A 13,516-nucleotide genomic window follows, 5' to 3' on the forward strand; every position below is an offset into this window, starting at 1 on the left:
AGGGGCCTGAATTGTGGGTGTTGCTCCACCTGCTGCTGTTTGCACTTTAAAAAACAAATGTTGGCCAATATTTTTTTAAATTACTAGTCCTACCCCTTCAAAACTCTGTGCAAGGCATGCAGGCAGGTTGTGAAATTTTTCTTAATTCCCTGTCAGCAAAATAGTAAATCGATTTGCCCAAATCACTTGTTACATCATCCTCTTTTGGTTGATACTATACAGGCAGTCAATTTTTCCCTCTGATCACCATCAAGCTAATTCAATGGCTTTTACATCAGTAATTTGACATGAACAAGCTTGAGTTTCAGCTTCCATGTACTAGTTCACCAAATTTAGTATAGATTAAATAAAGGAACAAAATCTTCCATCTCTACATGGATTACAAGCTGATAACTGTCCCTAATGCCAGGGCAATATATGCTACTCAGAGAATACAAAAGGGTAGATAGGCTGTAAATGCCTACAGTGTGCCAGTGCTACAAAAACAAAGCATTACAATTTGACTATCCAGATCCCCATTAATATTTAAGGCTAGGTATGCAGAATATGAAAGTCAGTTATATTCTAAAACCCTCTCAAAATATTGCAGTCTTGGGGCTCTCTGACCATTTAGAACCATTTTACATCATGCTACTTCTCTGGGGCACGGAGCACCCTAGCACCAAGAAATTTTCAGTCACAGAACCTCAGACAGTAGCATAGATGCATGCGCTGGCTTTGTGTATGCTAGCCTTAGCTTTATGTCAGAAGGACTTGCGGTCTCTTCAAACGAGGAAAAGCAGATTACCCAACTACTAATAAAAGCAATCAGCCTATTGCATCTTTTAATCTAGTTCTAGAGAGATTTCAGATGTAAACAGGTTATTGGGAAATGACTTTATTGCACAGCCAGGAAAACAAAACTGCTCAGCTAAATCTTCCCCCCCCCAGTCATTCAGAGATTCTGATCATTAGTATTAAAAATATTTGTAGATGTTGAGGTAATCCTTCTGGAATGCTCCATTCTAGCACTTATAGAAGAGATGGGAGACTGACTTAAAGGGATATACAGATGTCTGTAACAAGTTGCTTGCAGTCAGTTTCTTACTACACAATGATGGATCAGATAGTCTGGGCTGGAATTTGCACATGGAAATATAGCAAAATAGCGAATTACAAACAAACAGTCAAATATGAGAGTTCTACTTTCCTTCTGCATGCAACTGTATCAACTCAAACTTGTTTTAAAGCATAGAACTATAAAGATTCACATTAGTATGTACTGCACTTAGCTTGAGAAGCACTGTACTAGAGTAGTTTCAATCACCAGCTAGCTATCTGATGTGGGGGACCGGCGATTTTTTTTTCCAATGTGTGCGCAGACTGGCAGCCGCTGGCTCGCGGACCGGCACCGGTCTGCAGACCACCACTTTGAGTAGCACTGCTCTAGTACATGACAAAGGTGCTACAGCTAAGGAATTGTGTGTACAAGGAGCATAAGTCACCAGATGCAAACCGAATGCCCTAGAAATGTCTTTTTAAAGAAAAGGAATACTTACTTTGATCCTCTAAGAGGAGGAATAACTCTGTTTACTGGGTTGCACATAGTGGGAGGAAGGATACTTTATAAAGAGCTGTTTTCAGTATCCTTCAAAAAGGATTTTTGGCATGTTCTGCACTTTCCCCTTCAATTTAGACACTGTAGACTCTACATAGTTTGCTAGTGAATCCTACCTCAGAGCTGCTGAGGACATCATGCTTTACCTCCGTAGGGTCCAGAATTGGGCCTTCTGTTTTTAAAAAGCTGTTAGGTTAATCATCCTTGCTTAATCCGTCTGAGTTCAGAAAGACGGACTTAATGCATGTAGCTACCTTTCAGGGACCGTACTAGCAGCATCCATGTGGTTCTAAAACACAGTAAAGCTGAGAGGCTCCATTAGAAGTTAGACCTCTCCTACACATAGCAAAATGTTTGAAATTAACATTTTTACGCAGTCTGACGAGATTGTGTATATGCATATTTTGTACAGCAGAAATACCTAAGGCTTCTGTACCTGAAGGTGAACATGCCGCATACAGAAGAGTTTCAGAAACACATTAGAACAGCCTCTGAAAAATTTTAAGATTAAAAAAAAAAAATACACTGAGTACCAGTTTTCAGTGCATATTACCGAAAGTATGAAGAAGCTTAAAAGGTGAGAAGCCATCAATTCACCACTCTTTGGTAAAGCTGTTTACATTGCATCTCACTTCAAGGCTGCTAACTTGTTACCACACATGCTTTAAATGTCAAAGGCTTATTTTTATACTTTCAACACCACACTGCCAGCTAGTGTAATATTAAAGGATGTTTTGAGCAGTCTAACGAAACGTAACTTGACAGAACTTGCGCCTTTGGTATTCCATGGTAATGTTCTGTTCATATCCATTTGTCGTTATGTATTTGATATACAGAATTGGCATTTATAAAAACTTTAACAATAAAATGGTCAGAGCAATTATTTATGAAACTGCATTTTCATTTCTACTAATGTCTGTGCTCCCCAAAGCCTGCCTGAACACAGCAAAGCGAGCTATGCACACACACTTCAATTGTGGAGTTAGCTGCTGAATGCCGAGGTATCCAGAGGAAGAGGCCCTTCCACATATTTACTCTTTAAAACTTAGTTTGCCCTTCTGCTGTAGGTTTGCAGGGTACCAGCTGCTAATTTCTTGGGCCACATCACCCCCCAACATACTTTCTGCTAGTAATGTCTCACCCTACTGGAATCTGCCTAGAAGTTTCATGAAGGTACACTGGGTAACAAGGAAAACTTTCTGTTTTGGTGTCCTGTGCAGCACAAATGAGAAACTTTCCAAGAGTGCAGGTGTTTTGGATCTTTAATTAGTAACTTACCTTTTAATAGTAGGAAGGATTTGATGCCAAGGGAAGAAGGAAACAAGGAAGTGCATTTGAGAGTTGGCATGTCTGCAAAAGTAGGTACTCAGCACTTAATTGCTTGGTTGTTTACCTAATAGAGGCAGAATAGACAATTGGTTTAGCTACAAAGATTAGGTGACAACATGAAAATTATGCAGTTTTATTGAGACACTTCCGTATTTTATTTAAGCTACAGTCTGTCCATGTTTCCCAAAGTATTTGTTACTTCGTAAACTGGAGATATAAACATGTCTTCTTAAGTATTTGTCTAGCTCAAAGAGGCTAGTGATCTAAGGGTTAAACCTTTGTTCTGCAAGTTCCAGATCATTGAGCCCATCTCTGCAAATGATGGGTAGGTGTAACACACTGAATCTCCATTAATTCTGAGGACAGGCTCCCTTCTCCATGACTTTGCCTTGCTTTGTTACAGCTTTCCATAGTGAAATGAAGCACGGAACTGTTAGTATGCAGCGGGGGAAGGACTTATACATCGTATAAGTGATCTTTCAAAAAAGGCAACACTGTATACAAAGTTGACTAATCTTTGGTCATAGGAAATTCATAATACCAAATGAGTCATGCATATAAATCTAGTTACAAAGCTGTAATGGGACAATACCTGTCCACATACTGCAGGGTATTCCTAGTGTTAGGTCTTGTTTGAAAATGTACTGTCCTGATTTGGGTATTCTCCAATACACTGATTCTGGAACTGCATTAAGCCTCTGTTTTCATTTCACTAATTGCCAGTGCATTTGGCATTGGAATCGTGAGAGATGATGATTTCATTGAGTGAATGTGGACTACGTGCACATTTTAGTCAAAGAGGTTTAAATATCAGATTCTGATTTTACTATGGAACTACGTTTAGAACAGCTACTGAAATATTTAGTACTTCAAATACACTGAAACTGTACAACACAAAATAAAATGTGGAAAACCAAAATGTTTACTGTAGTGTGAAGAATTTTACATTTACTTTGAGAATAGATACACAAGCTGAGGGGCTGGGACAAAATACACCAGGACTACAAAACAAGGAATAGAAAATATTTTGGGTGATGCTAAATTCCCATCCAATTAACAAAAAATTGAATACTTTAGATATAGTAGGATGCTTTCAGAAATGTTCAGCCACCAAAACTGAGTTGTCCTAGGATTTTTGCTACCACTTATTAGCATAACTACTAGACACCACTACTGCCTAACAGCTGCTGCCAAAACATGCCCCCATTCTCTTTCTATTTTTAGTGAACAGTTTCTCTAGGGGATACTAAAATTATAAGTCCCTTAATTCTAAAACCCCACATTACAACCTACAGAGAAATTAACACGTCATCAATCCACATTAGCAACTCCTTTTCTTCATGCGTATCTTAAGGACAAGCTTCTACTATTTGGTAGGTCAAGATCTAATACGACTTCTCTCTGGCACACATCAATTCATCTCATTTTACAGTAACAACACTTCAGGTGCTGAAAAATGATACTCAAATTCTTAGAAACAAGTTAAATCTGTCATTTTGGCACTGAATTCACCCTCAAAGTCACCCTGCTCCCCACCTGAAAAGTAGGAGGTTAGAAGGAGCACGCAACTATTGAGTAATAATGCCACCCTCTCGGGCCAATACTTTAGGTCATGACTAGCTTCCTCATGAGCACTGGAGGCAGACCGAAGACTTCTAGACCCACACATGCAACAGCTTCCTTGTATACAAAATACTTCTACAGTTTCAGAATAATACAGACAAATACGGTTGTTTAAAGGATATGCCAATTACACTTCAGAGATCCACTGTATCTAAAGTGCATCTCATTCTACAAAACTGAAGCCAAACTGCTCACCACAAGTGTTTGGCTTGGATTTCACACCCTTACAGGCATGTGTTTATACAGGAATAATGCTAGTTATTGCTTCAGCCAGGCTGCTACAAAACAGTTTACAAAGGCTGTGAAATACAGCAAGCACAACTTACACATTTGACAACTTGTCTGTCCTACAAAGATTTTACTGAAAAAAACTTCAGCCCTCAACATCAAACTTCTTTAGTGCAGTTTTAAATTTGTAGAGTAAACGCTTAAGATTTGGCATATATTAAATAGTTATTGGCACAATGTTCTTCAGACATTTTGAAGTTCATGTATATTTATACTCCCATTAACCAGAGCAGCAGGAGGACTCAGCCAATTTGTACAGCTTTTCTGTCTGCAATGATCCCCTCTTTGACTTTCATGCACTGGAGCGAAAGCTGCTTCATTCGGTTATCCAAAGCCAGACCTTCAGTGGAGTTGCCACTGCTGCTCCTATTCTTGTTCACTTTGTTGCTGATCTTGTTCTCAGCCCCTTCTGCCCTTTCCCCTGCAAAGACACAATTAAAATGTTATTAAACCTTAAGTCTTAGAATGCTATATGGGTCAAGTGGGCACTCGTACAACTTCCTTCACCAAAGTATCTAAGAACCTAGGACAGGGCTTCCCAAACTGGGGCTCAGGACCCCTCAAGGGGTCGCAAGGCTATTACATGGGGGGGTCGCAAGCTGTCAACCTCCACCCCAAATCCCGCTTTGCCTCCAGCATTTATAATGGTGTTAAATATATCAAAAAGTGTTTATAGGGGGGGGGGTCACACTCAGAGACTTGCTATGTGAAAGGGGTCACCAGTAAAAGAAGTTTGAGCGCCACTGACCTAGGACAAAGTGTAATATACTTAGGGCTCGTCTACACTTACTGGAGGATTGACACTGCAGCAATCAATGCATTGGCAATCGATTTAGCGGGTCTAGTGAAGACCTGCTAAATCGACCGCTGATCACTCTCCCTTCGACTCCTGGTCAAGAAGAGTATAGGGAAATCGACAGGAGAGCATCTCCCGTCGACGTCGCCTAGTGTGGACCCTGCGGTAAGTAAATCTAAGATACGTCGATTTGAGTTACGCTGTTCACGTAACTCAAATTGCATAGCTTAGATTGACTTTTCCCTTTAGTGTAGACAAAGGCCTTAAATAATGGATGTTGGCCTTCCAAGCTGAGTTTTGTCTTGTGCCCTGAATCACCAAATGCAATGACTGACAGACTTCAGTAGGAGAGCGATTAATCCTCTAAGCTCTGTTTCTCCTTTGGCACCTTATTTGATCAGAACTGGGCAGCAGGATTACATCATTACTTCCTCCCACCTCCAAAAAAAAAAAAAACAAAACAAAACAGCTCAGCACTTATCCTTCAAATAATGTAATATCAGAATCCAAATAGTGGAAGGCAACAACTGATGGATCAGTTAGTTACTGCTACGCCGCTAACATCGTTGCTGTATAGAACATGGGGTCAGGCAGGAGTGAAACTGGGGAACCTCTCATTTTCGGGAATAAATAACGATGTTTTTAAAAGGGCAGTAATACTGTGGGATGAAACTAGCGCTCTGGCCCCGCCCAGAGAGCAGACAGTGTGTCTGAACCCAATCAGCACAGCATCCCTGCAGGAGCTGAGCAAGTTCTTCTGCTCCATTATAAAGCTGCATAATAAATTGGTCCTGGGCTAACCCAGCTCTACTTACCTCTTTCAACTTCACATTCAGGCGATGATGCCCCACTGCATTCACTTCGAGGGCCTAGAACAGGAAACATCATCCCAAATTCGGACAGGGAGACAGGACTGGGCAGGTCCAGGCTTACAGGTCGCGTTGCTGGAGGAAACTGAGTGGGCATCTCATAGGGACTTGTAGGACCAGAACTGAAACTGGACACTGACTGGGCCTCAGAATCTTCTTCAGACACAAAGCTGCTGCAGTTGTCATCCTCAAACACTTCAGAAGCCACTGTAATGTTTGGGGGGGAATTCCAGTTAGCCTTCCCATTTCCACAAAGCAGCTTGTCCATCAGCAGGATGTACATTGCTATCTTAAGGGCTGCACATACACGTAGAGTTTAACTATTTCTCTGCAGTATATTAACATTGCATCTCATTAGCAGGCCTTGGGTGAGGGGAGAAAGATTCCCATTGCTTGAGAAGCTTTTGGGAGAAACAAGCTAACATGATGTGCCATCCAATACTGTAGCGACAACTACTATTACTCCTCATTGTGTTGAGATAAAAAACAAGCCTATCTGTACTATGCCTCCCACTTGTATGTCTTGTCCACCTATTATAGTCTGTTGTAAGCCAGACAAAGCAGTTCGGGACAGTGACTCTCTCTGTAATAAGTGTACTGTACCCATCACAATGGGATACCTGACTGGGGCCTGTCAATATTTATCTGTAGTAATATTTTAAAGCCAGATGTGGCAGAAGGTGGGAGCTCAGCTACTGCATGTTATCTTACTGCTTATGCAGCTAAAATCCAACAGGACTCACTAGAACAGCGGTTCTCAACCCGCAGCCCAATCAGCACACAGCTGCAGCCCATGTGACATCCTCAGGGCAATACAGGTAGCATTGGTTGCCCACAATGGTAAATACATTGGGAGCCACTGCACTAGAATCTCCCTCGGCACAGGGATCACTAAGCAACACAAAATCTGTCTCCTCGCTCATTTTGCGTGCAAAATTACAATTAGCATTAACCATGTCAAGAGCACAGGATGGAGTAAGCCACAGACTCCTCGCTGAGTGTGGGGGAAGAATAAATCAGTAATGTTCCATTTTGTGCATTACAAGTGCAGTAGGTCTTGTTAAAGCTAAAGTTTCCAGTCTTTGGTCACTGCAGGATTAGGACCCATGTTGCCAAAGGCTTATGCACACATAAGAATAGCCATACTGGATCAGATCAAAGGTCCATCTAGCCCAGTATCCTGTCTTCTGACGGTGGCCAATGCCAGGTGTCCCAGAGGGAATGAACAGAACAGGTAATCACTAAGTGATCCATCCCCTATCGCCCATTCCCAGCTTCTGGCAAACAGAGGTTAGGGACACCATCCCTGCCCATCCTGGCTAATAGCCACTGATGGACCTATCCTCCATGAATTTATTTAGTTATTTTTTGAACCCTATAGTCTTGGCCTTCACAACATCCTCTGGCAAGGTTGACTGTGCATTTTGTGAAAAAAATACTTCCTTTTGTTTTAAACCTGCTGCCTATTAATTTCATTTGGTGACCCCTAGTTCTTGTGTTAGGAGGAGGAGTAAATAACACTTCCCTGTCTACCTTCTCTACACCGGTCATGATTTTATAGTCTTCAATCATATCCCCCTTAGTCGTCTCTTTTCCAAGCTGTCCCAGACACAAGTAGTCCCATTGCGATTAAAGGGGTCACTCATGTGCATAAGCCTTGGCAGGACTGATGCCTCTGACAGAACCATGCAGGGCTGAACAAGCCACACAACACGGAATTTATAATGACTGGAAGTTATCTTCAGTTACACTTCTTGCAGTTCTTGCTATTGAAAGCAAAGTTCACTCAGAACCCAGTTAAAAGAACACAAAGCACAATAACAGTGTTAACAAGGAAAAAATTCGAAGAAAAAATTCAAGGCATCTTTTCTATTTTCTTATAAACCTCTGGCTCTTGGCTCATTATTTATAAACATAAAGGGTACAAACAAAGAAACACGCATCAACTTTGTTGTTTCAAGGATCTCCAGCCTCCATGTACTAGATGTTACAGAAGTGACCTAAGAATGCTTCAGCAGATGATAGATGGATAATTACAGCAGCCACCTCCTGATATTTTTAAACATTAAGTCCAAGACTGCACAGCAGAGTTCCAGCTCCTCCAGACATAAAATTGGTACATAACAACTGGTTCTTCCCACTCCCCATGTTTTATCAATACATGTGGGGCAGTGCCAGATAATTTTGCAGGGGATGAGCAACAGTGGCTACACAAAGTAGTTCCTATTTGCAGAAATGATCTGCTTCGTAAGTAGCACTAATCTGCTAGTCTAGAACAAATACAACTAAAGAAAATTACAGTTCATATTTAATTACCAAAGACAAGTTGTACCAAGAAAGAAACTGAACAGTATCTACTATTGCCAACAAAGATCAGTGTATGCTGCTTACAAGTTTCACCTAAGCCCAGCAGACAGAATTTTGTTCTGTATTCAAGAAATAAACAGTCTTGGGTAGAAAGGTATCACCCATTATGATGGGCAATAAATTAAATTTTCTGGGTGTAATGTTCTTATTGGACTGGCAGGTCTTTAATCCACAGTCAGGCCCTGATTCTGGATTCTCTCTCTCCAGTGAGAGTCAGGAGTAACTCCACTGAAGTGGAACTATTTGGTCCAGGGTGGACTGATTTAAGTCAAAGCAATTTAAATCACTGATTTTAATCACCAAGCAGAAAACCCAAATTTAAATCTTGTTTTGCATTTGTTCTTCATAGTGGTCTTCCTAAAGAAAAGCTGATTCTCATTAGTTAAAACATGTTGATTTGCAACTAAATATAGCCTTTATGCTAAATTTGGTACTTAGTCTATCCTCCTGGTGAGCAAAATGTCTATGCACATTTAGGTATGCAATTATATAGCTTAATATACATTTATTCAGAGTTATCAGCTACAGAATAAGTGCATCATTCACCATTTTAGTGCGTTAGAAAGTAAAGTATTAATTTTCTTTCCTTGTGATTTGTGTCAATCTCTATCTGGATGGAAATTGGAAATCAATGTATAAAACAGCATTTTAATTGTTTAGGTTAGTTAATTTTATTTGTGTACTGGATACATAAGAAGTTTATTAAAACATTATTTGCATTTAAAATGGATGTATTAAACAAAGGCAATATGATCTGTAGTCAGAGAACTGAAGTGATGGTTGCTGTTCACCATGTCCTTCAAGATTTTAGAACTAGTAGATCTCATTCTTTCACACCTACTTTTTATTCATAGATTGGCAGAGGGAAACACGCTTTCCTGCTTTTTCAACTCCCAATTGGTTTCTGTACTAGTCACTGAACTGAACTAGTTGAATAAATTGAAATAAATAAAAAAAATTAAAAAAAAAAAACACACTCTGCACCTGCAGAAGAGACTACTGCACTGTCAAAAGCTGGCTTAGCACTTCAACAAACTCTGGTTCCATGTGCTTAGCCAGTGGCTTCCACCAGTTCAGTTGTTTGATTTTCTTTAAAACTTGGCAGCAAACTGCATAATATTATTGTTTATATTTAATTTAAATGATTTTAACATATTATAAGTATAGGCCTAACACAGATTGCCATACTTTCACATAAAAACAAAAAAATTTTAAAAATCTGACTTTTTAATTTAAATCGGGGGAAGGGTTTAATCATCAATATGTATTCACCATTATATGGTAATAAGATTGGTGTGAGATCAGAACCAGGCCCGATATATCCCTCTACACAGAATGAGTTGTGGAGTAGTTGTCCTAATGCATCTGATCTTGGGAAGTGTGGGCAGCAAATTGGACACTGCGTGCATTTTTAGCTCCTTTACATCCCTGGCCACCAGAAGCGTGCACTCCATGAATGAGATGTAAGCATCAACTAACAGACAATACAATATTGAAGAAAACTAAATCTAATAATGCCAAGGTGGTGGGTGATAATGGCATATACCAGCTTGTACTTATATTCAGGGAGGACAGACTGTCTAAAGAGACAAGCCCAGTAATACTTTTGGGGGACCTGCCTCAAAATTTCAAGAAGCCCTAATGGCTGGCTTATATCCATGAGGGCAGCGTATTAGGGCTGCAGGGAGGAGATGTGACTTGGTTATGTAGTTATGAACAAGTGCTGTGATCAGCAGCACTTTGACAGGGTTTTTTCCTGCAGACAAAAGCGGAGATACAGAGAGAAGGGAGCTGTGGGATTGGATTTACAGAAGGGATCATTTTTGGAGCAGAAAACTATAACTGGGGGCAACAGAAAAGGAAGCCTCTTTTCAGTCTCAAGCTATTTTAGTCTCTCCTCTTTAGCAGCTCACTCTTCCTAGTAGAGAGGGGCCTGAATCAGAAACCCAGATCCAAGGCTACCCAGAATTTGGGGACTGTTCCAATCTTTGCAGCTCAAAATCATCTCCACTAAACAGGGTGACTATCTGGGCCTGCTGCGCAATCTTACTGCTGTTTGTCTCTCAAAGAAGATGCATCTCCAGACCTGACATGCAGCACACTGAGCTAATATGTTCCTATTTCTTTGCTTCCCTTATTCAAAGTACCAAATAAAAGGAAGTTCTTCTTCACACAGCACACAGTCAACCTGTGGAACTCCTGACCTGAGGAGGTTGTGAAGGCTAGGACTATAACAGGGTTTAAAAGAGAACTAGATACATTCATGGAGGTTAAGTCCATTAATGGCTATTAGTCAGGATGGGTAAGGAATGGTGTCCCTAGCCTCTGTTTGTCAGAGGGTGAAGATGAATGGCAGGAAAGAGATCACTTGATCATTGCCTGTGAGGTTCACTCCCTCTGGGGCACCTGGTATTGGCCGCTGTCGGCAGACAGGATACTGGGCTGGATGGACCTTTGGTCTGACCCAGTATGTCCATTCTTATGTTCTTATGGCTGCACTATTTACATGGCAACATATCAAAGGAGCCCACATAATGAAAGCAGCTTGTGTAGACAAGGCCTAAAGACAAGAGTTGTACTGCTTTAACTATACCACAATAGTTTACTATATAGATGTACCAGTGATGTTAAAGCAGCACAATGCCCCCCAGTATGGATGCATTGGTATCAGTAACCCAGAATACTGGCATAACTGCATCCAAAGAGGGGTTGTACTGGTGTATTTCAGTACAATAAATAAATAAATAAAAAATAAAAATACCACACCAACAGAAACAGTTCTGCACACCGTTTTGTAATGGTATATCAGGCCCTAGAGTTACGGCATACACGTTGTCAGTTGTGCCCCTGTATTTATATGCTTTGAAGTGTATTCATTCTGTTTCTTGCATGCATCACTGTGGTTTGCAACAGTTGTGATGCTAGGAGAAAATAGAGAGTTTCCATTGTTCTCCATTTCCCCTGAGAAGGGAATTCTCAAGTGCATGGTAAATTGTGGGGTTAACAGAAGGTGCAACGGAGTTAACTGAAGTTGTAAAGTATCTGACTAATCACCAGCTGATCAGGGGCGGGGAGTTATATCTCCATGTGGTGCCTTGGCACCAGCAATATTCAGAGCCCAGGGGCCTGGCCCCACCAATATTTGGGGCCGGGTGTCCCCCCAGCCCACCTGCCACCACCTCCCCCAACTGTCCCCCAGCCCCCACTTGCTGCGGGGGCAGAGCATCCCTGGCTGCCTCTTCCGAGCAGCTCCATGCTGCCTCCCTGCAGCAACTGCTGCTGCAGGGTCCTAGTGCCCCCCATCTCGACTGCCAGGGCAGACTAACTGAGCTTGCCCTTCCACCTCAGACCCTTCCCTTTTCCGGCGGGACCCTCCACCAGCACAGCCCCCCCCGCCCCCCCCAGCCCGCAGTCATCGCTCCTGCCCCATGCTGGGCAAAGAGGAAGCTCCATCCCTCACCCCCAGTGAGGCTACAGTGAGGGGCAGCAGGACGGGAGGAGGCGCTCGCAGCACGCCCAGGCACCCACCACGGGGGAGGCGAGGGAGATTCCTGACCTGAGAGGGGCCCTAGGAGCAGGTGCAGTGACAGTGGTGGGGGTGTGCTGCTCGGGGGGCGGGAAAGGGGGGCTCCTCCCCCAGAGGTCGCTGCTGCTGGCAGGGAAAGGCTGCGGGGAGTCCTCCTCTCTGGCCCCTGTCCCAAAGCAGCCTGCCTGCACCCCAATCTCCTCTTCTCCAGCCCTGCCCCACCCCAGAGCCCACACCCCCAGCCAGAGCTTTCACACCCCCCCACACACCCTCAACCCTAGCCCTGAGCCCCTCATATACCCCAAACACCTTATCCCCAGTCCCAGCCAGAGCCCTCATCCCCCTGCACTCCAACCCCTGCTTTAGCCCTGAGCCTCTCCACACCACAAACCCCCCAGCCCCAGACAGAGCCCTCACCCCCCACACTCCTACTCTCACCTTGAGCCCCTCCCACACCCCACAGCTCTCACCCCACATCCCACAGCCCTCACCCCTGCACCCCCTCCCATCCCCAAACTCCCACTCAGAACCTGCATCCTGCACCCCAATCCCCTGCCCCAGCCTAGGGCCTGCACCCCAGACCTCCTCCCCCACCCAAACTCCCTCCCAGAGCTTTGGGCAGGTGGGAGGCGGAGTTTGGGCAGGGGCAGGTTCTGGGCACCACCAAAAATTATACAAACCTGCCACCCCTGCCAGCTGTAGGATACAAACAAGGTCCTTCATTTCAACCCTCCACTGCCACATACGACACCTACCCATGGGAATTTCTGAACACACAACTTTATACTTACTAGAGATGGAGTCTGACTCCAGTTTACATGCTGAAAGATCTTCCAACGAGGTGTTACTGCCTTCCGCACCCACACCACACCCCCGGGGTCCCATGGCAGAAGACCGTCTTCTCTCGTGGATCTCGTCTGAGATCATCTCCAGGTTTTTCAAGGCTGTTTTGTACTCTCCCTTAGCTAGGGCCAGCTTTGCCTGCAGGTCATCCACAGTCTTCTTGAATTGCTAAGGAGGAAGGCAGATGGGGTTTCTTTAAACTATTGCGGATTTCAAACAAATTCTCATTATATAAGGAGAGACAAGGGGGCTTCATTTCCCCAGCTAAGCAGGCAACA

At 43.0% G+C, this 13,516-nt stretch overlaps 1 protein-coding gene across 1 annotated transcript in view; it reads right to left on the reverse strand.

Moving 5' to 3' along the window:
- Nucleotides 1–2,517: 2,517 nt before the first annotated feature.
- Nucleotides 2,518–13,516, reverse strand: part of SH3BP5 (SH3 domain binding protein 5) — a 61,227-nt gene continuing 50,228 nt past the window's right edge. Inside the window, exons 7-9 of the mRNA XM_074945584.1 lie at nucleotides 13,187–13,406; nucleotides 6,449–6,709; nucleotides 2,518–5,258 (exon numbers count right to left, since the gene is read on the reverse strand). Of these exons, the coding sequence (XP_074801685.1) occupies nucleotides 5,080–5,258; nucleotides 6,449–6,709; nucleotides 13,187–13,406 (660 nt within the window). The 3' untranslated portion in view covers nucleotides 2,518–5,079. The remainder of the gene's footprint in view (nucleotides 5,259–6,448; nucleotides 6,710–13,186; nucleotides 13,407–13,516) is intronic.

The sequence above is a fragment of the Natator depressus genome, chromosome 2 (genome assembly GCF_965152275.1).
Source record: "Natator depressus isolate rNatDep1 chromosome 2, rNatDep2.hap1, whole genome shotgun sequence".
Classification (NCBI taxonomy): Eukaryota; Metazoa; Chordata; order Testudines; family Cheloniidae; genus Natator; species Natator depressus.